This window comes from Penicillium solitum (genome assembly GCF_028829755.1).
Source record: "Penicillium solitum strain IBT 25940 chromosome Unknown utg000001l_segment0_segment0, whole genome shotgun sequence".
Taxonomy (NCBI): Eukaryota; Fungi; Ascomycota; class Eurotiomycetes; order Eurotiales; family Aspergillaceae; genus Penicillium; species Penicillium solitum.
This window is the reverse complement of record NW_027072121.1, coordinates 7455017-7480476: the sequence shown is the minus strand read 5'-3', so window position 1 is coordinate 7480476 and position 25460 is coordinate 7455017. Positions and strand designations below refer to the sequence as shown.

Below are 25460 nucleotides of genomic sequence, written 5' to 3'. Positions count from 1 at the left end.
TTCTCCTAACCCTTCATGTATTGCTAGCTTTTTGATCTCCACGATGGATGGAGATTCTAATTTCTGTATGTTGTACATAGCAAATCCTTTGATCCATCCACAACCTTCATATCTTTTCCTTCGTAAACCATAGGTGGTGTAAGTACATTGGGGAATTGTTCACTCTATGTTGTTGGGGACATCGATAGTTTAGAAGGCACACAATTGACCATACTTTTACTGTGTTCATGACTTTTATCAGAGAATTCATTTGATTTCAAAATTTCCATTGACAATAGATACACAGAAACAAAAACCCCAGGGCACCTTTCCAATAGTAATAGCCCGAAAGCATAACAGACGCCGTATTTCCCACAAAAGGTTTACCTGATGAACAGGCAAAGAAAGAAAGGAACAAAAACAACACCAGACACGAAACGAAGATATTCCGTAAGGTGGGGAGGGCCCGAAGACCATCAAAAATTTTAGTGTAGATACAAATCAAGAATGGAAATGTTGGTTCGTTGACACCGCAGAAGAGCATTACTGCAGCGTGGGCTGGACCACTAGGGCCCAGAAAGGGAAAAAAAAGTAGTAACAAAAAAAAAAAAAAGAAAGTACTAGGTTGATCGTAAGGCTGAAAGAAAAAAAAAAAAACAATTCATCAGAGACGCGGCCTAACGCGCCAGGTGGGTGCTCATCAAATCATTGCATGTTTAGGCTTGTCTCTTCGGTTTCGAAAGCATGTTGAGGCGGCTCATGCTGAGAACTCCACGACTCTTTTGCTTGCTAGCGGGAGTGCCAATCTGGCCAGAAGGCCGCACAGGGGTTTTGGTAAGACGTTTCTTGACTGGGCTTGGTGTAGGCGGGTTGGACTTGAACCTCTTGCTGCTGCGTTCATCAGACTGCACATCGGTAGGCGGCAAATTCTCAGTATTTGCAGTGCTGGGAGCATCCTCGTCGTTAACTTCGCTGCGGTGCCTCTTTTTGTTGACAATACCATGAGCAATGCCATGAGTCACCACGGGAAGCTCCTGATATGGAGCGGGCTGTTCGCCGGCATCCGACTTGCGAACATGACGAATGGACTTGAATTCGGAAGTAGGAGTAGTGGATGCTAAAGCAGCCGAGTTCTTCTCGGGAGTGAGAGCCGGGAGAGTGGGATAGACTACATCTCCGGCTATGGAACGACGCTGAGCAGAAGACCCCTTGGAAGGAGAGGGCGAAGCAGCAGCAAGTTCGTGACGAGACTTGACACTCGGAGTGAATTCAACGTGCTTCTTTGGTGAAGGGGTTGGAGCGGAGTCGCTCATATCCCCAGCTCCTCCAAAGAGAGACTTGGGATTGAAATCGGGCGCCGCAACGTGGGTACCAGACGCAATTTTGGCGGGGTCGCGGGAGAAGAGTGGTTGGCGCCGACGAAGAATAGACCTAAGGCTACCAAGGGTGGGCAATTTGCTCTTGAGGCGTGGGTTGAAATCAGTCCGAGGAGTTCGAGGTGAGGCCATTGTTTTGGCAGCCGGAGATAATTTCAAGGATGGAATCATTGAGGTTCTCGGTGCTTTGATGCTAGTAGAGGTCGTACGAGCAAGCGAAGCATGTGTGGGAGTCATGAGGGAACTGCGAACGCTTGTGCGAGGGCGAGGACGAGGACCTGCAGGTCGGCGAGGGGTTTCGACCTTCTGTGTTTGCTCCTTTGATTCATGACGAGTGGATGTATCTTCGCTTTGGTTGTGTTTGACACGCTTAGCTGTTGTAGCGGCCGTGGGAGTGGACAAGTTTGAGATCTTAGATGCAGAGCGGGAAGGGGACGAGTTCTGGCTCTCTGGTTCGTCAAGCTGCGCCTTGGACTTGGACCGCTTCAGGGACTTGGTAACAGGCTGGAAGCGACCGGGACTAGCACGGAAAGATGAAGCATGCCCAGCAATAGAGTCCATCTTTCTGAATTCGGCCATGTGGATGTCGCTGAAGCGGTTGGTCTTGCCCTTTGGCATGGCGATCTTTCGGTCTCCATGGATTTGTTCGGTCTCGTGATTTTCATGTTCTTGCTCTGAGTTGCCCTGAATCATTTGGGCCTTGATTCGAGCAGCATCAGCACGGACGCTTTCCATCAGCAGTTTGGCCTCGTCGCTGAGTTCCGTCTCCTGGGAGTGAAACTTGTATTCGAATCCTGGGGTCCCAAACTGGTCGGTCGCGGGAGACGCCTTGGATTTGGTTGGGGTGTCGTCACTGATTCCGAGCTTGACTACATTGCCATTGGCATCTTTCTTAATGGGATTGAACCCGAGGAGCAGGCCCGAGTCCGCGTGCTTGGTTGTGCTCTGTTGCGCCTTGCTGGGATGCATTTCTTCGCGGGACGGACGGGCCGCAGTCACACTAGTGGGGGTCGTCATGCTAGCGCGCTTTCGTTGGACAGACGCACGAGGAGTTTTCTGAGAGGGAGTTTTCGCAAGGGGGGTTTGGACGTGTGGGAGTTCGGAGCTGTCAGTCTCCTCGCCTTCGGCAACAGAGTGAAGTCTGGAAGCTGCGACTGGCTGAGGGGTCTCTTCAACCTGAATAAAATAATGGAAGTTAGTTTACTGCGATTTCAACGGTTGTGAGGACCTCAATCTGTCCCACAACAAGCGTTGTTGCTACGTTACTCACCTCCGGGGTGCTCTGGGCACGACGAATGCGCGCGGAACGGCGAATCGCCATGATTGAAGGCGCAAATTCAAGGAATCAACAGATATCAAAAGATTGCAATAGCCCGAAGAAGCAGTGCAGGGGGTTAAATGGGTCGAGACAGGGTGTGGGGAAGCATCAAAAGTCGAAGCGAGGCCAAAAAGTAAACAACGCGCTTGACGTCAGATGACTCAGCACTACAAACGCCCGCTCCAGGGCCACTTTCATACTTCCAATGCTTCTTTTCTCATACATAGTTTTCATACATAGTACGTATTCATCTTTCCTTTCGATTTGATAATTCCCCAGATACCTTCTCTCAGTTTCTTTAGGTCACCCTGATGAGCCCACCCTGGCCTTTATATGCCCCGAGAGCTGAAAGCAAGGCCTAACATCTAAGGCAGATATGCAGGACCACAAAGACTATAATATGTTTAGTAGTAGCTTTTCTAGAATAATAATACGAATAATCAATCCATCATGGTCAAATAGAGCCATATATTTGTTTAATTCTTGTGACATTGGGAAATAAATAGGATCTAAACTCCATGGTAGCGAGCATCTCTGTAGGCCTGATCCCTAAGGCTAAAATTGGAAGACCTCGGGTCACTCCCCTTCTGTTCTCTACCTTAAGTACAATCCAACAACTGCTGACTACTGGCTGCTTGGGATTCTATAATGAAACCATGAGCACCAATGGAAGAAAGAGAAACAATGTGGCACTCGACTCTCGTCCTAGAGCAAGACGGGGGAGAAAAACAACTTCATGTTCCCAATGTCACGCCAGGAAGCAGAAATGTAACAGAGAACTACCTTGTTCTCGCTGTATCCAGCGTGGGGTCCCTCAACTATGTCAATGGCCGGAAAAAAAAAAGGGTCATGCGATGCCACCAGAAAGAGTGAACACAGCAGGTACCGGATATCCCCACTGTCAAAACGTAGATCACAGCTAACAGTGAAATCCTATAGCAGATACCCAGGACACAGAGTTGGGGCAGTTGTATATTGCCCGGGGAGCACCTAGCTTCTTCGGTAATTCATACTTTGGCCACCAGGTGGCAGCCCGCATGATTCAGGAGTCAGCTCCCGATCTACCCCCTATGAGCTTGCTGTCTAGCAAGGATTCTTTGCAATCGTTTCGAAATGACTCTGGACCATTTTCGCAGGTTTGGGATTTACTTGGCCTCTTACCGCGGAATAAAGTGACCGTCGATCGGCTAATCGAAAAATTCCTAACTGAGATCAACTGGGCTATCGACACAGTTCACCCCGACACCTTCAGATCTCAATTTGCAGAATTCTGGGGCCGAAAATTTGGATTCGACGAAATTGCTGGAGTAGATCTTCGCTGGCTTGCTCTTCTGTTCATCATTCTCGCCTTTAGTGTGCTCTTGGACGGTCCTACGACCTCTTCGCCCGAAAAGCGAAAAGAAAGCGAAGAAGCCTCTCTTCGTTTCTACTGGGCTGCTAGGAGAGCGATTGTTATCTCACCCTCTTTCCATGGCGAGAGTTTAGATCTTGTCAGAGCAGGGTTAATGGTTACGCGATATCTGTTATACACCAGACAAGTCACAGAGAGCTGGCTCACCATCAGCTTTGCCATGCGCATGGCCCAAGCACAAGGTATGCATATAGATGGAGAAAAATGGGGCTTGTCGAGAAAAGCCACTGAAACTAGAAGACGCCTCTGGAGCAATCTGTACTTGCTTGACAAGACTATTGCCCTTGCTCTCGGCAGACCATATGCGATCTCGGATCATATGTGTCTTATCAAAGCACCCGAAAATGTGTGGCTGGATGGACTGACTGATGAAGAGTCCTCTACTGCTACAGCTCATGCATTGAGCTATCCAACAATGAGCACAGTCACAATCCTCGGCAGTGGTCTAGGTAAAATTGCAGGTGAAATCCAAGACCGGTGCTTCGGTTTATATCCTGCATCGTACGATATGGTGATCGAGATGGACAACAAGCTTGTTGCATGGAAAGAGCAACTCCCACCCTACTTTGCTGTGGAAGACCCCGAGCTCTCACTGGATGAGTCGCATACATTTTTACCTTGGCATCGCCTCTACCTGCACTCGACTTTCCACTTTGCCAGAATCACTCTGCACCGACCTTATCTTCTGCGCGAGTCCATAACCAATCGCTTCAGCTTTAGTCACGAGGCATGCATCTCCTCGGCATCCTCCGATCTGAAAATCCGACTGCAGTCCTTGAGCTATGGAACGTCAGAAAATATGAGATGGACACTAGGAACCCACAATATGTTCAATAGTGCCTTCATCCTGGGTATTATTGCCGTGCGGCGACCCATTGCCCCTCAAACTGCGGCAATTTTGAATGATCTCGAGGAATATTGCGAAAGGTTACGGAAGGATGTTTGGCTAAACGAGTTTGGTCTTGCAGAGGTCAAAGTGGTAGAGCTGTGTATAATCCGTACCACTGGACTCGCCCAAGCCACCGATCAGCCAGGCGACCAGGCCCCAATGAGTCCACCTGAAGTACTGCCAGACTTTATGGAACAGGAGCGCGAAAGGAATCCAATGATCTCGACAGTTATGAACATTGAGTCTATTGCAACGGGCGCCTCGCCCAGCCATCCACCTGCTTCTTCGCCCGATATGATGTGGCCTGCAGTCTGGGAAGATCAGAACTTTGCATTTCCACAGGCTGCTGACCTTGAAACTTGGGAGCAAATGATATCTGAAATTGCATATCATACATAGAACATGGAATTTCTTGGGAGCATTCTTGTCGGTTGTATAAGTATCTGTTGATCTATATTCTTGGTCCTTATGATGGATGCAACCTGTCAGAAATTATATAATTTGATCTTGATATTCTGTATATTATATATTCACAGGATGTATCGGAAGTCTGGATGGAAATCTCCGCCTTTCTTTTCGTATGATCCTGAGCTGACAATGCGCTCTCTCTCCTCCGGCGATAGTTGGTCTCGCTTCGTATTGTGATATCGGAGCAAAGCCCACATGCCAGCATTACCAAAGAATGCAAGACAGATAGCAGCCATTGAAACAGAATGACCGACCACATATCGTCCATTTATAGGTGACTTGTAGATTTGACCAGCCTTGGGTTATGTTAGTTTGAGGTCAATGCCACAAAACGAGGATGCTAATATGATATCTCACTTACAATCAAACCAGCGCAATTTCCGATCGTCTGTTGGAGGCCCACTCCCATGGCACGCTTGTAATAGCCAGAATGACTGTTGGCGTTCCAACTGACCCCAAGTCCAACCACAGCATAGATTCTAGAAGAAAGGTTAAAAATTGCTCAATAAATATCCCAAGCAACGGAAAATACATACCCAGTGACACACACGTATGTGGCAAAATATAATGGACCTCGTGCATCAACATCTACTCCGAGAAGCATGGCATAGCCAACAGCTGTCACTAGACATAAGGGGACCATGAAGACGGCTCGCATGCGCACTCGGTCGGAGAAATTGGCGACGACCAGGTAAAACGCGGAAGCCCAGATATACACGGGAACAGTGAGCAGTTGGGTCTTGACCGAATCGAATCCAAAGCCTCGGATAATAGTTGGTAGGAAGGTACTAAACCCGAAAGAACAAATGTTGACGCAAATTTGGTTGAATGATGTGAGCCAGCTCTTGGGGTCTTTCAGTGTTTTCCATACTTCCTTGATATCAAACTCTTCAGTATCAGCGTACCGTGCCGACTGTTGCATGCGCAGACGCATTAGCTCTTTATCTTCTTCATTCAAGAAGTAGGCAGTTTCGTAGTCATTTGGAAGGAGGAAGAACGTGGCGATACCAATGACCGCGCTCATGATGCCCTCCACAATGAAAAGCCACCTCCAACCTTCAAGACCAGCCGCACCATCCAGGCGAATAAGCCCGAAGGCGAGTCTAAGGTTCGTGTTAGCCACCGTTTGGATTTGTTTGAAATAACAGGGAGAGTTGCGCATACAATCCACCAAAGCCTCCACTCAGAGCAGCGGACACAAACAGATATGAAATTCTCTGTGCTTGTTCTTCGCGTTTGTAAAAGGTGGTCAAGAGGACGGTCAAGCACCTGCACAATAATTAGTGTTTATTCAAGCTTTTCTTTTATTCAGGCAGCCGATAGTCTTACGGAAATAAGCCACTTTCAAAGACACCGAGAAATAGTCTGGTGGTATAAAGTCCGGCAACATTCTTGATAAACCCAGCAGCCAATATGGATGCACTGAAGCCAAGGATCAATGCTGAAATGAGTCTGTTGGGGCGTAATTTCTTGAGGACCATAGAGAACGGGATCTCGAAGAAGACGTAGGTTGCGTAAAACAAAGACACGGCATCTGGTTGGGTATTGTTAGCCATAAGTTCGAATATTGGACGAGGCTAATCTCACTTCCTAGTTCATTTCCAACTAGACCAATATCTTCCTGTAAGAGCCAAGTCAGTAATCCACTGTTTCACAAAACGTGGACTTGACTTTACCGGCATTCCAGCAACTGCTGCATTTCTAGTCAGGAGTTAGCTATAAGAATTCCTGCAGTGTGGATGGAATTCTTACCCTAAGTTGCTTCGATCAAGATATGCAACCAAGAAAATGAGCATCACCAAAGGACAAATGCAGAGATCCAGCTTCCATAGTAGCTTTTTCTCTCGCACGGGGTCAACCACGAAGTTGCCCATCTGTACATCGTGATCCGAGGATAAGTCGGCTTGTTTGATATCTGTCTCTTTGTTCATTTTGAGTGAGTATGTAGAGAGTTATCGTAACAAGTGGAATCCACCCCCGGTTCTTATATATCCACAGAAGTGATTACAGACCTTATCTTTCTTTATCTATGATCGGGAAATCCTTCGGTTTATTTGAGGACTTGGCAAAAGTGGAACGAAGAATTTCCCGAACAGTTTAGGTGGCAATCATGACCAATTAAATTCGGTGTCACCGCAAGAGATAAGCTCTAGGGCTGGGGGATAAGCCGAGAGCGACCAAGGCTTTTCGTGCATTAGTTCGTCCATAGTGTACCTTGGGACCATTTTTAAGCTTAAACCCCTACCATAATCGCGTGTGTGTCTCACCCCTGCCAAATCATCACTATTTTATGTGCCTCTGACATTTCAATATATTTTCACATTGCCTACAATCATGTATATTAGCTGATCAGCTGCTGTTATCTCCAGGGCTTTTACCCGAAGTGATTTCCCCGCATTTTATCGTCTTGGCATCGGCAAATATGAACCGATGAACCTTAACCCATCTTATCTATCCACGAATTTCCCGATGAATTTCCCGACACGGGTTATTCGGTATGGGGAACTGTCCATTGATAAGGAGGCAACGAACACTCGCACTTTTGATCATTGAAAATCATTTATGTCACCATTATCTCTCAAAATGGGAATTTTGAATGTGAATAGAATGGAGTTCGAAGACACCTCTGCAGCAAAACATCCAGTAAGCACTTCGCTATGACCATGTTGGAGTAATCTAATGTACCACAGGTTTGGAAGCGATGGGTTCGCTTCAGGGCAGAAGATGGTAAAATATATGGTGGTGAACCGGTGAATCCGGATATTGATGGTGTGGTATACTCAAGTTCACGACAAGTCAAATCATGCTGACAGACTCATAGTGGGCCAGGCCATAGAGAAGAATATCGAAGTCTCAGTCAAAGTCGTGACTGGCAACTCGGCATTGGATTATGATGCTTCATTCACGGGCGAAATCAAAACTATTGATGAACTGCTATCCCCAGTCTCGCAAATTGAAGCTGGCACTGTTCGGTGCGTCGGCTTAAACTACAAGGAGCACGCAGCCGAGATGAAGTTGACTCTTCCAAACACACCGACGTGAGTATATCTTCTTTGGCTTCTTACAATTGCTGATACTGTGCAGTGTATTTTTAAAGGCCAGCACTTGCATTGCATCCGCATCCGACCCCATTATACTTCCCTCCAACGTGGATTATGATGAAGCAGACTATGAAGTTGAGTTGGCGATAGTTATCGGCAGACAATGCAAGAATGTTTCGGTGGCCGAAGCAGCCGACTATGTTCTGGGATATGCAGTCGCCAATGATGTGACAGCCCGAAAACATCAGGAGAAGACATCACAGTGGTCTTACGCAAAGGGAATGGTATGCCGATATAGTCAATACCCAAAATGAGCTTCACGACTAACCTCTATTAGGATGGGTTTTGTCCACTCGGTCCATGTATTGTGTCTACAGAAGAAATCCCCGATGCTGCGGTTTTGAATTTAAAGACTCGTCTCAATGGAAAGATCATGCAGAATGGATCCGCCGATGACATGATCTTCAGCATACCAGAAATTGTGTCCTATCTTTCCCAGGTACAAAATAACCTTAGCTCTTTTAAGCAGATGGAACTAATGCTAAGTATTAGGGCCACACATTACTGCCCGGGACCGTCATCATTACCGGAACGCCTTGTGGTATTGGTATCTCACAGAGCCCACCACAGTTCCTCCAGCCTGGAGACGAGCTGCGGATAAGCATAAGTCATGGACTAGGCACTCAAATATGCCCGATTGCGAGAGATTGAGCCTTACACAATCATATGCATTTGATACAATGGTGGCTGAAGAATAAAAACCGTCATGCTACGTATTATGAACTAGATGTGGTTTCTTGTGTCTTGTAAAATGACGATAGTAGCGTTGCATTAGAGCACGCTTGGGTACACACGGGGTACCACTGCTTCGTTTATCTTTAGCATATATGCACTAGTGGCCTACCCTCATACAAGTGATACAGTTCGTATCCCACGCAATCACTTTCGATCGCGAGATTACCCTTACCGATGACACTAAAGCATACACAGTGGGAAATGAGCTAGGCCTTATCGGTAGGGATAGGTTGGTCATCTACGGAATTAGAGCAATTCCTGAAGATTTCATCACTTCATTGAGTGGATTCAATTTGAAAAGGCTGATGAACAGATAGAGATACTGGCCAGGGAGCAATATCCAGGATACAATGCCGAGCCTATCCCATAATTGTTTCCAAATTCAAATCCAGCATGACATCCAGCCAGAACTCTTCTAAACCAGAGTCTGCACGATCCCAAGTTTCATGCACAACGTTATAAATGCGTTGCATTGGCAGTTTTGGTAAGATTAAAATGAGTTCAGACATCCGCATTTTAACCTTCCGTCTGGCCTGGGCAATTTCAACATCCAGCGTATTCAGACTGGGAATCGCATTTTCTGTGGCGCCTAGCACAGACCCAGACGAGAAAACAAGATCGCTAGAGATGCAGGCCAAAATTATAGGCTGCATAACCTTCGTTCCTGATGTTGAAGGAAGCTGCTCCAAGAGAGATACAACGTGAAGTGCTAGGGTGTGTCGGGTGTCTTCTACCGAGCACGATGACCATTCAACGGCCATTGGGAACAACAACAAAAAGAGGGCCGGGATAGGATTTTCACCATCCGCGGTTTGATTACTTCGCAGTCGTTCTTCAAGGATGTCCGGGAAGACATGGTAAATTTGCAACAGTGCCGTACAGCGATATGCCTCGGCCAACGTAAGAAAATGCGACGGTGGCGTGTTTGTATCACCGATATCGACAGGCCCACAATAGAACGAGAAGCCAGTAAAGAGAATTCTGTCCTCGAGCTGTTCGGCTTTTTGTCTGAGATCGAGTTCTTCGGCCACGGAACTCAAGTCAATCAAGGTGGGATCCAAATCCGCTGGCCTTCGGCGGTAGGAGGTTCTTTCGGCTCGAACTACTCTTGCAGTTCGATAGAAGAGGCCCAATGAGTATCTGAGAGACCCTGTCCACGGATGCGGTAGGACCTGTCCATCGACAAGATAGACTGAAAGATCTGTGTCGCTGTTTTCTATAGAGTTTTCCACATCCAGAATAGGCGACTCCTCTGCCACAAAGGCAGCCAGTAAGTTCCACCAAAGGAGACACTGCTTGAAAAGTGGATGTTGTTTTGCAAGGGTAGAGTTTGCATTCTTGCACTGGCGTTCTTGTCTCAGAAGATGGTCTTGGGCCGCTCTCAGATATGGAAGCCCCAAATCGGAAGCATCGTGCCACCCAGTAGTGGACCCAATCATAAGTAGTGCGAGAAAGTACTCATCATCCTTTGTTTGAGTGGAACCCTTCTGGACACTGTTATTTAGACACGCGATTGCTTGCTGTTGTGTCTGTATTCCAATGGCTCGCATGGTTGGAAAATCATTGGCCAAAGAGGCAGCTGACATGCTCTGGATAGCAAAGTAAATCGCCGCATTTCGACTCCAGAGCCGGCTAACAATGGTTCGGAAAGGATTGAGGGGACAGTCGAACGATGACCATTGGTTACAAACCGTATGAAAGTAATACTGCACCAGCATCACTGGTAGTTGGATGAGAAAGGAGGGGACAGATGTGTTGGCCAGTCGTTGACGCAAAATCGATAACCCATCCAGCTCGGCATCGGGTTTCGCTAAAGCTATTCCATTAGATCCTAGCTCAGTATAGAACCAGGCATCTGTTGGTTCATCGAAATCTGGCAGCTGGTCAAAGAAGTTTGGGTAGGCCGTATCCCAAAGATTCTGGGTTTCATTCTGAGGATTTTCTTTTTCCTCCTGTATTGGATTATTCACCGCGGAAAATTCGATCGCACCCGTGTCGGGAGAGTCGACCGGTGGTGTCGGCTGATTTGGCTCTTCGCTGTCTTTGAAAACATATCGCCACTGCAAGCTCTGCTTTTGGTAACCGGGGCATGTGTGTCCTCGCTTAGTGCATTCCTGACAACTTGGCTTTGCTTCATCACATCTGCGCTGAATAAGTATTAATTATGTGGACTTTAAGAAGGGCCTTCATAGATGAAGGAGAAACTGTGCATCTTTCACCTCGACTTACTCGCCGCTGCTTGCACCTCTGGCAGCCCCCTCTTGATTTTGGCCGGCACCGGTTGGGATTCTGCCTTTTCTTCTGCGGAGAAAGTAAACTCTCCGTGCTTGCCATTCTAATTAAAATAAAGATATTGAGAATATAGGTTTGCTGGGGGAGAGAGGAACATCAGTCTGAGATGGCGGGGGTATCGGGTGAGAACCCGATCAAAGCATTCTGAGGCCGGTGCATGAACCGAAATCCGATCACCTGCCGATAACCAACGTCTCGTCTCTGCTGAGATCTCCGTCGATTGGTTTGAAGCGAAATGGCTGAGGTTGCCCAGGTGGTAACTGGCTCCCGAGGACTATCTCCCCGCACCTTCCCTTCGCGCTAATCCAAAAAAGGTTCAACAATACGCTTTGAGGCGGGTTTGTTTTCCTAATGTGGTCTAGCGTTTTTTCTATATAGCATAAGCATGATCTGCGTCAGGCATTTGCGGCAAGAAATATCTCATTTGGGAAACCCTGACCTTTAGGCCACCAGCATGTTCACAGTTGGTTCTGTGAGATGTACGTCCCAGGTACATAGCACTGGCCTGAGTGGCATCAAGTACAAGTGCTTTTAAGAACATAACTTGGGTATACATATGGGGATGTGTATGTACGTATGTTGGACTTGATATTGTAGAAATTTTAAGAACTGGGCGGATTCTGACACAATTCTTGGAGAGGAGCGCTTGGCCATTCGTGGTAAAAAAAAACAGAATGCCCATGTTCCAACTCTCAGTCAATGGCAGCTGTTTCTGAATTGATTTCTCTCCGCACCATCTCATGACATCATATATGCGGAGAAGTTCAGGTTTTCGCATCTTACTCCGTAGATTTCTCCGTATTCCGAGGGGAAATTTGAACGGACATCTCCAGCCGGTAAAGCTCGTTGATGTTACAATCACAGTCTACCGGAAGCTGTCAACTGCCGAACTGCGTCAATTGCTTACTATCACCTATGCAGGTCTCTGAACTAATCAGCACTATACTAATCTACACTAATCTATTCCCATGTATTTCTTACAACGTGAGTTCTAGGGGGACGGCTCGAGAGGGACCTCCGGACCGCCAGGATCCACATGGAGGCCATATTTGGTATAGCGTAGCCGCCGTGCATTAGCGTTAGCAATCTAACCTATTTAGGACTAGTTTGGATAGGTAAACAGCCCATTCCAACCTTGGGAATGCGGAGAGGATCATCTATGTTTCAGCTCAGACATTGTCTGTCCAATCTCTCTGCTCGTCTTATCTTCACCTCAGATGTGGTTGCGTAGGTCATTGAAATGTCCTATCAAACGTTATCTCGGCATAACTCCATTTCTCCACTTTGGATCCACCTTGTTTTGAGAACGTACTTTGGAGAGATATGGGATAACGGTTTGAGTGAATTTTGTCCTCGCCCGTCAATGTGTTCAGGGTTTGATGAGTAGCTGTGCACGGGACTCTCCTCATCAGAATAAGAGATAAACACCCCAAATTCCTAATGTATATTGCGTCCAAAATTCCTTTGTAGGCGTGGTTATTTGACTATACCCAAGATTTGACTACCTGAAGTTCAGCATTTTAGCCTAGCCTCGGTCGATATTCTTTCATCCCAGAGATTTCTTCAATACTTTGTTACTCATCTCGATTTTGTCAGACCTCTATCATGGCAGACGAAGTCACCGCCCACCAGCGTCGTGCTTCGAAGACCAAATCTTCCGAGCCCTATGCACCTGAGGGGTTCCCCAGTATCGAAGAAGGCAAACAAACATCGGCAAATGGGGTTCTGGAAGCCCTGGGTTACGAGCCCGAACTCGTTCGAAACCGCTCCACGCTTCAGGTAGCTTTCATGTCCTTCGTGCTCGCAGCGATTCCATACGGACTGGCTACGACTTTCACCTACCCTCTTGTTGGAGGAGGCCCCGTCAACATAATCTGGGGATGGCTTGCCGTCTCTTTGATTACTCTATGTGTGGCTGCCTCACTTGGGGAAATAACCTCGATCTATCCAACTGCCGGAGGGGTCTACTACCAGACCTTTATGCTATCTCCACCATCATATCGAAGAATCGCCTCGTGGATTTGCGGATGGTCATATGTTGTTGGAAATATCACCATTACACTTGCAGTTAATCTTGGGAGTACTCTTTTCCTCGTTTCGTGTATCAACGTTTTCGAATCTGCTCCAGGGATGGGTATCTTCCAAGCGGAAACGTACCAAATCTTTCTTATATTTATCGCCGTCACACTTCTTGCTAACGCGATATCGGCCTTTGGGAACAAATGGCTACCTTATCTTGACGTATGTATAACAACATTTGTGACACCATCACCCTGCTAATACAGAAGCCAGACATTCGCAATATTCTGGACACTTGCAGGGATGTTGGCTATTGTAATATGCGTTCTCGCAGTTGCGAAAGAGGGTAGACATGACGCCGAATATGTTTTTACTAGCTTTGAGCCCGAATCTGGTTGGCCAGCAGGCTGGTCTTTCTGCGTCGGACTTTTGCAAGCTGCTTATAGCACTTCCTCCACCGGCATGGTGATTTGGTAAGTAACGTATTTTGTTTCCACGCCAGAGGAACATCTCTCGCCTCATTCTCCACTATGAAAAGCCCATAACTGACGTGTCAAAGTATGTGTGAAGAAGTCCAGCAACCATCGACACAAGTCCCAAAAGCAATAGTTGGAACTGTCATTCTAAACACCTTGGCCGGATTTCTCTTCCTTATTCCCTTGGTTTTTGTCCTCCCCGACACGAAGGTTTTAGCCGCTCTCGAATCTGGTCAACCAGTTCCGAGTATTATCAAGTCTGCTGTTGGAAATCCAGTTGGATCATTCCTGCTTCTCCTGCCATTGATAGTGCTCTCTCTGTTCTGTGTCATTGGTTGTACCACGGCCGTCTCTCGAAGCATATGGGCATTTGCTCGCGATGGAGGCATACCAGGCTCCATATGGTGGAAGAAGGTAAATAAAGACGGCGTACCTTTTAACGCTATGATGCTTGGCATGGTTGTTCAAATCTTGCTAGGATTTATTTATTTCGGGTCAACTACTGCATTTAATGCTTTCACAGGCGTTGGTGTTATTACTTTGACTGTCAGCTATGCCTGTCCAATCGTTGTGTCACTTGCTGGAGGTCGACGGCATATAAAGAATGGCCAGTTTGACCTTGGCAAACTCGGGCTAGTTTGCAATATTGTGGCACTGGGTAAGTTTGAACCATCTAGCACGATTTATCGTCATCGCTAATCGCATATTCGTTTTTAGCATGGAGTGTTCTTGTCATTCCATTATTTTGTATGCCTTCTTCAATTCCTATCGCTGCAGATACGGTCAACTACGCACCGGTGGTGTTTGTTGCATTTATCCTAATCGCTTCTGGGTGGTACTGGGTTTGGGGGTATGAGAAGTATGTTGGGCCGCCAACAATGGAGGATGAGGTTCGCTCATCCGACTGGTAAAGTGAGGAAGTCGGGGTGAAGGCTCTAATGTAAATAAATCTCAACTGGAATTGAATCTACCTCGTTGCACATTTGAGGCTGAGGGGGCACGGCCCCTCTGCGCGACTCTCATTTCCCCCACTCAGTGAGATTTGCTCTCCTGTGTGATTTCTCTTAAACCACCCCGAAATCTCCTAGCTTCAATTATATCTAGTGAAACTAAAATGCAGGAGCAGAAGTCCCGACCCTGTGCGGATCTGCTAATATTGCAGCGGAACAAAGGGGACGAAGGCGATTGGCGACAAAAACGGCGGGCGAACTTCCACCTTGAAGATCCAAACGATCTTTCTGATACCATTCCTGCTTGGTCTAAGATATGTATTATGTATGTCAAGTTGCCCACGTTTGAAGAAAAATCCTAATGTTACGAGTGTCGCCGATTCTACTGAGATCGAGAGATGCTCGCAATGTCGACAAGCCTTTGCCGATGCTTTTTGTATGCCTCATTTTTGGTGGTCATATTATTTCTCCAAGGGAAATGGCGGCTTTGGATGTGAAAAGACGCGAGATTCTGGAGTCACCACTGGTTTCAGTAAGTACACTAAAGATAAATAGTTACACATACTAATTCCTATAGATACCTGGTCCAAATTCGCCGTGAAAAAGGTAGACCATGATACCAGATTCAAGTGGTATCATACAAATATCTTCACACGATGGCTGCCCTCAACTAATCAAACTGTGGTCCTCGCCTTTGATCTCGACCCGCCTGTCAAAGAACGTTTCCTGAGAGCAGTGATGAAACCGGATGAGAGCTGGCTCAACGATCCATTCTGGGTCTATCCACATTTAGTCGAACAGATTGCGCTTATGCAGGAGCCCTCTGTATGGGGTATCCGAGATCATGTCCGACTGACGGAGACAGAAGGGAAACCAGAAGGAAGACCACAGCCCGACTACAGACGACTTCACGATATCGCCCGACATGCAATCCATGTAAACGAAACACTCGACGTTGCCTTGCAAAATTTAGAGCACATCTTGACGCAACATGAGAGCTATACAAAATCGAGCCCACATAATACCTCTCCTGCTTCCGAAGACATCCATCTTCGTCTGCGATCCTGGCAGTCTTTCATTGCCAACTTACGGTCTCGGTCCATTTCAAATGAAAAGAGACTGCAAAATGAAATCCAGCTGGCCTTTAATACCGTGGCTCAGCATGATGCCAGTGTTACTCTTGAAATTGGTCGGGCAACCCAATTGGACAGTGCCACCATGAAAACGATTGCCTTTGTTACACTTACGTTCCTCCCTCCTACCTTCATCTGCGCTATCTTCAGCATGTCATTTTTTGATTTCGGTGGGGACTCCGGCTGGACTATGTCGAACAAGTTCTGGATTTACTGGGTCTTCGCTATACCAACCACCGTTTTTACAACTCTAGTGTGGACTTATTGGCCGAATATCCGTCGCATGTTGTTTTCCAAAATCGAATGAACTTGGCATCCTCGTCAGATTATAGGAATTTAAATACTCTACTTATCCTCATGATGAAGGCAGATTTGCGATGTGGTCAAAGAGGAGACATATTCCTTTTCCCAGTATGAAAGACATTCATATACCTAGCTACTGTTCTCATTCGGGACCTGCTTTTCCTGAATACGGGGTAAGTCGAACACAGTGTAGACAATGTCGCTTCCAATTTACATAGGTTGTAGGTGCGGTTGACCCATCACACCTCCCTTGGTACCTTTGACAGACCAACCCCCCAGATCATAGTACAGCCAGGTCACTTGATCGGCATGATTACCTTGGTAAAATGACAAGAAGAGATCCAAATGTCGCCAATAAAGATACCTATGTAGGTTAAGGTTATGTAGTCCACGATGTTACTAATGTTTGTTCTCTCACCTGACACTCAATCGGGGCCTAGATCCCCTGTCTCATGCAGCTGTGTGGATAATCCTGTTGATCAATCACGACGACAGTTCTTGCCCTATCATAATGTCGGAACTATATTTTGTATCTCCATAATCATAATTATGACTCGCCAGCCTTTAGGAAATCGGAGCCTGCAGCGCTTCCGGCGCCAGACACAAAGTAGACAGTCCGTGTCAAAAGCACCTCAAAAGCAATTATATGTCCTTGGGGTAGAGTCCACGCTGTATCTTACGCTAAATAATCTTCCGGGCTTTTGCTCAAGTCTGTGCTTTAGTCTGATAAAAGTATCCCTGTGCCTGGAAATAACCTGAAGATATTGTGAATTGCAAACCATTCTTTGAAATAAATTCGAAGCTCCAATTAAATAACCGTTATTTCAAACCTCGTCTCTTGTCGAAACAGAAACAAAATCCAGGCAACCAAATACCATGCCCTTTTCGCGTACCTTGTCAGTCGTTGGATGTCACGCCGAAGGTGAAGTCGGCGACGTGATTATCGGCGGAGTACTCGATGTCCCTGGCAGTACAATGTACGAGAAGCTAGTTCACTTTTTGAACGAAAAAGACGATATACGTCAGCTTTTACTCAACGAGCCTCGAGGCCGGTGCTCAATGAACACAAATTTGATCCTACCCCCTTGTGATCCACGCGCCGACGCTGGGTTTTTGATCATGGAAAGCGAAGAATACGCGCCTATGTCGGGATCCAATACAATCTGCACCACCACCGTGCTATTGGAGACCGGCATGGTTCCGATGAAAGAGCCCATCACTCAACTGACCCTGGACACGGCTGCCGGTCTAGTCACCGTGAAAGCCGAATGCGAAGCGGGGAAATGCAAGAATGTGGCATTTGACAATGTACCCGCCTTTGTGTTCGAACTCGACTATCAAGTCCTTGTTCCTGGCCTTGGAGAGGTTACCGTTGACATTGCCTGGGGAGGGATGATGTATGTGCTCGTGGAAGCAGCTTCCGTGGGTTTGAAAATCGAATCTCAATATAGCACGCAGCTAGTTGAGATTGGCGAGCGTATCAAACGCGCAGTCCAAGGCTCTTATACCCCTGTTCACCCTGAGAATCCCAGAATCAAGGGAGTCAGTATCTTGGAGTTCACGGAGCCTCTCACGCAAGAGGACGGTTGCAAGGCTGCTATCAACACTGTTGTTGTATCACCGGGGCGTTTTGACCGCAGTCCTTGTGGCACTGGCACATGTGCTCGACTCGCTGTTCTGCACGCGAGGGGTCAGCTAGCAGAGAGTGAGGTGTTCAGGCATCGCAGTATTATTGGCACCGAGTTTACCAGCCATATTCGTGGAACCACACAAGTCGGCAAATATCAGGCTGTTCTCCCGACTGTTGCTGGGAGGGCTTGGATAACTAGTTTCAAACAAGTAGTTCTTGATTCGAGTGACCCCTTCCCAGAGGGATTCAGGGTGGGGGATCAATGGCGAATGGCACCCAATTAGGGCATTTATTTAGGGCTAGGGGGAGAACAAGAACCGTTTGTGGTTGAGCTGCTGCCTCCAGGAAAGTCTTCAGCTTCCTTGTATACTGCCAGCTCAAGGTTACACCCAAACACAGAATAAGAATTGAAGTGTTCAAAAAATGATAACTCAACTGTTATGAAAGAGCGTAAGGATTTGATATATACATTATTCAGACTGCCCGTTTCGTTCTTCCAACATCAAACTTAGGTACAAAAAAGAGATTATAAATCGACAATTAAAAGGAGCGTATGGAGTAAATATGAAAAAAGTGTTGTCGGCTTAAGCCGGCCATATCAGCGGTTCTTCAACATGTTTCTCAGATTGTTCGCTCAATCAGAGAGCGGTGGGAGGGTAGCTCTGGTCAGGCTTGACGACGTTTCCGTCCGCAAGCTGCTCGTCGTTGTAGCCAGGCCAGGTAATCTGACGGGTCTCATCGTTGGTAACGGACAAGGTAGTGAAGCCTTTGGTAGGACCGAACTGGCCGCTCCAGTTTGAGGTGACGGTGTATGCGCCACATGTACTAGGGCCTCCGTTTGCCTGAGAAGCATCGGTGGCCTCCACGATGTAGGTACAATCGGTAGTGTCTGAACCGTTGTCAATGCCAAAGGACCAGGTGCATGAAGTGTTGTCGTCGTTGCAGACGCGCTGCATGTCTCGAATGGTCCAGTCAGAGCTGGTGATAGGGGCAGCAAAGATGGAGGAGGCGAAGAGGCCAGTTGCGAGAAGAAGCTGAGAGATCTGCATATTTGCAATTTGGTGATTTATCGGCTTTTTGGAGAAGAGGAGATGTTTGAATTGAAAGTGTTGGATGTTTGGACTCTGAAAGGCAGGTTGGATGAGAGTTGTGTGGATGAGAATAGAAAGGAAAGCATCAACGGAAGGAATGAGGGTATTTAAGTCTTTTCTTTATATTCAACCGTTGACCGTCTATTCACTAACGCATAGGCTATGGGGTAAGGCATCCGAACTTTGAGGTTTCTCCGGTCACTCCGCGATGATCCCTCGAAATAGAATTCCTAGATGCTAATACTATGTCAGTCGATGTAACAGTATAGATTGGACACATAGAATACACCCCCACTATTTGCTGGGAAGGCTGAGCCTCATGTCTTACTCGTGGCAAAGTAAGGCCTCAAGGGATGACGTCTCTATACATGGTGCATAACTTCAATCGTAAGCATTCAGCATATTGCAAGGCAACTTGGCCAATCTTGTATTAGGAGCCTCAGGTCAGGCTACCCATGTACCCACTAAGATAGTTATTTCTAGATACATCTGTGTTATCCAAGAAAGAAGCTGAGATTAAGTTCTGACGATCCCAAGGCCACCTCTCCCGGTGGTTTTGGTTACGAAGGATATTTAGGCCCCCCAACTGCCAGGCTGCCCAACCCTACGCGGATCTAATTCCATGTTTATTCACATGCACAGCCTAGTACTGGGGAATTTCTAAAAAGAGAGAGAGAGACACATGTATGTATTCCACTGATGAAAATAAACCAGATTTCCCAAAGGTTGTCCAGGTCCCTAGACACCCGGGGCCCGGGCCCGGGATTAGGGGTCACGGGGCGGGCCCTGCGCCCCGGCGAGGGACCAGCCCTGGAGGTGGGCACCCGGACCTCAGCTGGGCTGAGTAATCTCAGCCTAACATTTTAGGCATCAACTTTGTTGTTAACCGCGGTTTCTGCCAAAGCTACTCTCTCCAACTTTTAGCCAAGCTACACTGCCCTGCTCGTCTGCTCCTCTACACATCTGACTATGGAATCTCCAAAAAAACTCAAAATCGCAAGTCTGGGCAGCTCCTTTGCAGCTGGTCCAGACATCCCCCCACAAATCGAACCACATGCCGCATTGCGATCAGGGCAGAATTACCCCCATCTTCTGGCGCAGCACTTGAACGCCGATCTCACTGATCTGACCGTTTCTGGTGCAACGTTGCTCAACATAACAGTCGACCCACAGTCTACCGCATTCAATACGACCTTCCCACCGCAAATTTCCGGCCTCCCCGCAGATGCCAATATCATCACCGTGACTGCTGGAGGAAATGACATAAACTATATCGGCGGCATGATCGCCGACGCTTGCGACGCCGAGCTCCAATCGTCCGTATCACTATCACCGGCGGAATTGGCAGAACGGCTAGGAGGGGTCCTCGATCAGATACACACACGGGCCCCGGGAGCTCGAATCTTCCTTGTTGAATATCTTGCTGTTCTGGGACCTGACACTCAACCGAGTGGGAATATCCCGCTGACGCAGGAGAGAATTCAACATTACCGTGGTGTTGCGTCTGTTCTACAACATGCATATGCTGTCGCTGTGGAAGGTCGAGCCGATTGGTGTGAGACAGTCCCAATTCACCAACTCAGTCAGGAACATGCACTTGGTAGCGCAGAACCTTGGGTTGGAGGATTTGAATTGGGGCCGCTTCTCCATCCGAATCTGGATGGGATGAAGGCCGTAGCGGGTATTCTAGTTGAGACCATCAGCAAGAGCACATTACTTAAAGCATTGTTGTGAATAGATTCATTATACCACTCTCTGGGTGGTATTACTTGGTGATTACGATTGTCAAGCAGGCTAGAGCAGGTGCGAGATGGTATTAGGGTGGCTGGTATTAACTAGGGTTGGGAAGAAGTGGTTCAATCCCCCCAGCCTGTCCAAACAAGGGAGTTGGATTTCACTATACCCTGCCATGTCCGCAATATAGAATACCGGGCTATGATATTGACTGAGCTTAGGTATCTAGCTTTTGCCTCCACAATCATGACTCACTAGATGCATTGGGACTTCTGGGCAGTGTGGATAATTGCAGATGGGCCAACCAGAAGCCTACAGTCTGTACAAATGGTCGCGTGTGTGATCTGGGGTAAAACCCCGCATAGGGAGAGACGGGAATGCCGAGGGTTTCTGTCTCAGCCCTCTGCTAATGCAAGCCTTCCTAAGCCTTTCAGGTTCCTATAGAAAATATAACTCACTATTGGCCTTTGATCCTCATTTTGAACCTCATAAAGATCTTTAGAATTTAGAAAAGAGTACGAAAGCTTACACGCTAGATACGCTTGTAGCATCGAATTTTTGCTAGCAATCAGAGTGATCAGAGTGCAAACGCACGTACATATTTCTCGTCGGTGAGGGCTATGCATACTTGGCACTTGTCGTATCACAAACAAGAAATATAACCAATAGGAAGAGGTTTGTCTTGGGCACCGGGCGATCCAGGCAAGCAACTAGTAGCGCCAACAAACACAAGCCATCAATAAGGGTGTTGCCCGTACTATTTTTGGTTGTGTCCAAGTTTTTAATCCCTTGTTTTTTTGTTAAAAGTATATGTATGCCCTATGCTGCGGGTTATGTGGGTGGACCATTCGGGCTAGAAGAAAGAAAGACACCATACATAGTATTATTCTATAACAGTCTTTCAATTTTTTTTAAAAAAGCCGCATGAGCCGAGTAGTCTTGTAAATAATTAACAATAGGTCTTATTCTACTCATCCGGAAGCTTTCGTTCCATCTTTGTCGGGCCGAACACTTCGGGATGTTATCTTCCGGCTCCACGCTTCGCGTACAACAAGAGCGAAGACTGGGTGTTCAAAAACATCCGAGAGTTCCTTATTCCAAATTAGAGTATCTTGACTAGCCACTCACCAACTCACCATCTACGGTGTTTACATTAATCTATGGTATAGAGATATCTCGGTCATCTATACCCCCCGCATTACCCAAATTCCCCTCCTACAGACAAGACTACAACATGGGAAAGCGCATCGTGATAACTGGAGGCTCCGGCAAAGCCGGACAGCACATTATCAGATATCTCCTCCAACAAGGCCATGATATCCTAAACCTCGACCTCATTCCTCTACCCGCCGAGCTGGAAGAGCGCGTCCACACCTTGCGTGTCGACCTGACAAACACGGGACAGGTATACAGCGCCCTGGGCTCTCATTTCCACTTGTCAGAGCCATTCCGGGAGCCCCTGGGGCTAGTCCCGGATGCAGTCATTCACATGGCCGGGTATTCTCGCAACATGATCGTACCAGACGACGAAACCTTCCGCGGCAACACCTCGGCAACGTACAACATAATCGAAGGCGCCTCGCGCCTCGGCATAAAAAAGATCATCATCGCCAGCTCCGTCACCGTCTACGGCGTGAGTTATGCAGAAGGCGATGTAGATTATCCCTCCTTCCCAGTCGAGGAAACCGTCGACGCAAACCCGATGGACACATACGCCATCTCGAAGGTGTGCGGCGAGAGCATTGCGCGTGGCTTCGCGCGTCGGTATGGAAGCGATATCTATATCCTGCGTATTGGACGGATTGTCGCCCCGGAGGAATACAAACAGCCCATGTTCCGATCATACGTTGAGAATCCTGAGAAATGGGCGCCGCATGGCTGGGCGTACATCGATGCCCGTGATCTCGGGCAGATGTGTGATCTCGCGGTCTGGAAGGATGGTCTGGGGTTTCAGATCTTCAATGCGGTCAATGATGAAATTACGAATTACGAGAACACTGCGGAGTTCCTGGGGCGGGTTTGTCCCCATGTCCCGGTTACACGCGAGTTGGGGGTCAGAGAGGCTCCCATCAGTAATCGGAAAATTAAGGAGCTGCTTGGGTTTCAGGAAGAGCATCATTGGATGAAGTATTATGAATGAGTCTGGGGAAATCCAAATCTGATTCGTGTTTGTACCTCCGGTAACAGTGGACTTTTCCAACCTTCCAACCTTGGAATCATAGGCTGTGTTAGTAAGCAGGTCACGCGCCAGGTTTCCCAGGGTCCCGATGACATCAGCCGATCTTTGGCGGAGTCCCGAGGTCCTCTCCACTGCCCAAATCAGGGAGGTGATCTTCTCTCCACGTTGCAGTGGGATTTTCCGTGGGATTTTGTGACTCTTTGTCTTCGAATACTCAAGTCCAGACTGGTTGGAATAAAGCAAGGACGCAAGGATGGAGGGACGCAAGGACATCTAATTCACCGAATTCTCCATGGACAAAGGCACCTATCCGCTAATAAACGAGAGGTTTGAAATTTTCTCCGTGGCGCAATGAATGCGGGCTAGAATCCTAGTCGTGAGGCTGGAAATTCCCGGTACAGAAACGCCTTGGCGAGCAAACGGGTTGCAATTTGAATCATTTCCCTCCCATTTAGCCGTGGCTTTTTTACCGAGATATTTTCAACCATCTCTGCCCCCGAACTTACCCTTTTGAGGATGAGGTTTTAGAGACGTTGAGATAAGTTTACAATCACATTGTAGAACATGGAGACCCCCGAATTGACAGGTAACACCCGATGGAGACTGCGATGCAGAGAGAAAGAGAGGACCAATCATAAAGGTGGCTCTATCAGACCATGTTTGTATTCATTGTTTATTATTATTATTATTACTACGGAGTACTATTATTACTACTATTATTACTATATTACCTATTATATTATCTATTACTTACTACCTAGTCCAAGTCTGGGGTACCCCGATCGGCCCCCGCATGCAATATACGAGATGCGCCCCAGCTTTCGCCTCTTTGTCCTTTTTTTGGCCCTTTTTGCTTTTTTCTTTTTCTCTTTTCTTCTTTTTTGTCTCTTTGCTTTCTTTGGTCTCGTTTCGGGTACTGGGTCTCTTTGAGTTTTTCCCCAGTTTGTCCTATATCCACCCCCCACACCTTACCTGAATCCTACACTTATCTACGCCATGCGACTATTCCCCTGAGACTGACTCAACGCCATGGGCGATTTCACTGCCGCCGGGGATGGCATCAGCGGTCACTATAACGGAACTTCCCTGGGCATGCAGATCACCATCGCGACGCTTGCTGGTGTCACTTGGTATAATGCTTTCGAGCTAATGATCCTTCTCTTCGTCACGTTCGCTGAATACCGAGGACTCTACTTTTGGAGTTTATTTATTTCTTCCTCCCTCGGTCTACTTCCCTACTCGCTGGGCTTTTTACTCAAATTTTTCCAAATCACCGACGACCTTCCATGGCTTCCTGTTACATTTCTCACCATTGGATGGTGGTCCATGGTCACCGGCCAGTCTGTTGTCCTGTACTCGCGTCTACATTTAGTCCTATCAAACCAGCGAGTCCTACGTCGTGTGTTGATGATGATCGTGATTAACGCAATCATCCTCCATTTGCCCACTACTGTTCTCACGTACGGTACCAACTTGGCCGACGACGCCTCCCTGGGCTTATGGATGAAAGGCTACAATATAATGGAAAAGATCCAAATGACAGGCTTTTGTCTGCAAGAATTCATCATCTCAGGGCTATACATCTGGGAAACAGTCCGCATGCTACGCTTAGACCCGGACCGTATCAAGCGCAAGATCCAGTACCAACTACTGATCATCAACTTCATCATCATCATTCTGGACGTGGGCCTGCTCGTCGCCGAGTATTTGGACTTCTACATCATGGAAACCATGCTCAAAGGCGTCGTATACAGCATCAAGCTGAAACTTGAATTCGCCGTCCTCGGTAAACTCATCCACTTGGTCCACAATCACGTCTGGAAACCCGAATCCTTTTCCGCTCCACGCGACCTCCCCGATTTCGTCGATGCAACCCGCGTGACCTCCGATGTGACCCATGCCTCCCCTAGTGTCGTCCATCGCAGACCGTCCCGGATGGATGTCGACGACATTTCCATCGCCATGTTCGAGCATTTACCGTCCGACCGTATACGAACCAATTCCGATCTCTCCCACTCGTGGAGTAATGAGGCCCGCGCCTATCATGTCGATCACCTCCCAGTCGACTTCACAAATCCTTTCCGCCATTATCCACCTCACCAAAGTCGGGGAATTCCTGAGAAACCGGGATGAGAATAGATCCCGTCATGGCAATATCCTCGCAACCTTCTTTTCTTCTTTATGAAATCACGGCTTATGAGATATGATGATCGTTGAGACTCCCGATATCCCACTTTATGATCTGTGAATATCACACATCAGCCAGTCTTTGAACTGGTCTCTCTTCCCGACAAGTTTGAGGAAACTCAACCTCCCCACAGGCAATCCCCACAGGCAATCCCCGGGCCTCGCGCCCGGCTCCAGGATTCACCCGGA

At 47.5% G+C, this 25460-nt stretch overlaps 12 protein-coding genes across 12 annotated transcripts; 8 read left to right on the top strand and 4 right to left on the bottom strand.

Annotated features, from left to right (window-relative positions):
- Nucleotides 1-695: 695 nt before the first annotated feature.
- Nucleotides 696-2676, bottom strand: N7455_002857 (uncharacterized protein; the record flags this gene model as incomplete). Its single annotated transcript, XM_040955189.2, has 2 exons — nucleotides 696-2531; nucleotides 2626-2676. 2 exons carry the CDS (start codon nucleotides 2674-2676, stop codon nucleotides 696-698), a joined length of 1887 nt encoding a protein of 628 aa, XP_040814435.2.
- An 851-nt stretch (nucleotides 2677-3527) lies between these two features.
- On the top strand, nucleotides 3528-5372 carry N7455_002856 (fungal specific transcription factor domain-containing protein; the record flags this gene model as incomplete). The annotated part of the gene is made up of 2 exons (XM_040955081.2): nucleotides 3528-3555; nucleotides 3613-5372. The coding sequence occupies 2 exons, from the start codon at nucleotides 3528-3530 to the stop codon at nucleotides 5370-5372; spliced, it is 1788 nt and encodes a 595-aa protein (XP_040814369.2).
- A 131-nt stretch (nucleotides 5373-5503) lies between these two features.
- N7455_002855 (uncharacterized protein) lies at nucleotides 5504-7372 on the bottom strand (the record flags this gene model as incomplete). Its single annotated transcript, XM_040955161.2, has 8 exons — nucleotides 5504-5737; nucleotides 5803-5920; nucleotides 5978-6544; nucleotides 6606-6710; nucleotides 6771-6975; nucleotides 7029-7062; nucleotides 7118-7142; nucleotides 7194-7372. The coding sequence occupies 8 exons, from the start codon at nucleotides 7370-7372 to the stop codon at nucleotides 5504-5506; spliced, it is 1467 nt and encodes a 488-aa protein (XP_040814479.2).
- Nucleotides 7373-8024: 652 nt separating this feature from the next.
- N7455_002854 (fumarylacetoacetate hydrolase family protein) lies at nucleotides 8025-9193 on the top strand (the record flags this gene model as incomplete). Its single annotated transcript, XM_040955216.2, has 6 exons — nucleotides 8025-8084; nucleotides 8132-8210; nucleotides 8263-8479; nucleotides 8526-8766; nucleotides 8820-8981; nucleotides 9035-9193. The coding sequence occupies 6 exons, from the start codon at nucleotides 8025-8027 to the stop codon at nucleotides 9191-9193; spliced, it is 918 nt and encodes a 305-aa protein (XP_040814350.1).
- Nucleotides 9194-9636: 443 nt separating this feature from the next.
- N7455_002853 (uncharacterized protein) lies at nucleotides 9637-11611 on the bottom strand (the record flags this gene model as incomplete). Its single annotated transcript, XM_065604371.1, has 2 exons — nucleotides 9637-11424; nucleotides 11507-11611. The coding sequence occupies 2 exons, from the start codon at nucleotides 11609-11611 to the stop codon at nucleotides 9637-9639; spliced, it is 1893 nt and encodes a 630-aa protein (XP_065462862.1).
- Nucleotides 11612-13174: 1563 nt separating this feature from the next.
- Nucleotides 13175-14975, top strand: N7455_002852 (uncharacterized protein; the record flags this gene model as incomplete). The annotated part of the gene is made up of 4 exons (XM_040955064.2): nucleotides 13175-13810; nucleotides 13862-14061; nucleotides 14148-14722; nucleotides 14782-14975. The coding sequence occupies 4 exons, from the start codon at nucleotides 13175-13177 to the stop codon at nucleotides 14973-14975; spliced, it is 1605 nt and encodes a 534-aa protein (XP_040814426.2).
- A 477-nt stretch (nucleotides 14976-15452) lies between these two features.
- Nucleotides 15453-16454, top strand: N7455_002851 (uncharacterized protein; the record flags this gene model as incomplete). The annotated part of the gene is made up of 2 exons (XM_040955141.2): nucleotides 15453-15546; nucleotides 15592-16454. 2 exons carry the CDS (start codon nucleotides 15453-15455, stop codon nucleotides 16452-16454), a joined length of 957 nt encoding a protein of 318 aa, XP_040814364.2.
- Nucleotides 16455-17326: 872 nt separating this feature from the next.
- On the top strand, nucleotides 17327-18364 carry N7455_002850 (proline racemase family protein; the record flags this gene model as incomplete). The annotated part of the gene is made up of 1 exon (XM_040955093.2): nucleotides 17327-18364. One exon carries the CDS (start codon nucleotides 17327-17329, stop codon nucleotides 18362-18364), a length of 1038 nt encoding a protein of 345 aa, XP_040814279.2.
- Nucleotides 18365-18718: 354 nt separating this feature from the next.
- Nucleotides 18719-19129, bottom strand: N7455_002849 (uncharacterized protein; the record flags this gene model as incomplete). The annotated part of the gene is made up of 1 exon (XM_040955266.2): nucleotides 18719-19129. The coding sequence occupies one exon, from the start codon at nucleotides 19127-19129 to the stop codon at nucleotides 18719-18721; it is 411 nt and encodes a 136-aa protein (XP_040814274.2).
- A 1011-nt stretch (nucleotides 19130-20140) lies between these two features.
- On the top strand, nucleotides 20141-20905 carry N7455_002848 (SGNH/GDSL hydrolase family protein; the record flags this gene model as incomplete). Its single annotated transcript, XM_040955170.2, has 1 exon — nucleotides 20141-20905. One exon carries the CDS (start codon nucleotides 20141-20143, stop codon nucleotides 20903-20905), a length of 765 nt encoding a protein of 254 aa, XP_040814378.2.
- Nucleotides 20906-22139: 1234 nt separating this feature from the next.
- Nucleotides 22140-23045, top strand: N7455_002847 (NAD-dependent epimerase/dehydratase family protein; the record flags this gene model as incomplete). Its single annotated transcript, XM_040955092.2, has 1 exon — nucleotides 22140-23045. One exon carries the CDS (start codon nucleotides 22140-22142, stop codon nucleotides 23043-23045), a length of 906 nt encoding a protein of 301 aa, XP_040814442.1.
- Nucleotides 23046-24113: 1068 nt separating this feature from the next.
- On the top strand, nucleotides 24114-25217 carry N7455_002846 (uncharacterized protein; the record flags this gene model as incomplete). Its single annotated transcript, XM_040955201.2, has 1 exon — nucleotides 24114-25217. The coding sequence occupies one exon, from the start codon at nucleotides 24114-24116 to the stop codon at nucleotides 25215-25217; it is 1104 nt and encodes a 367-aa protein (XP_040814520.2).
- Between the last annotated feature and the right edge of the window lie 243 nt (nucleotides 25218-25460).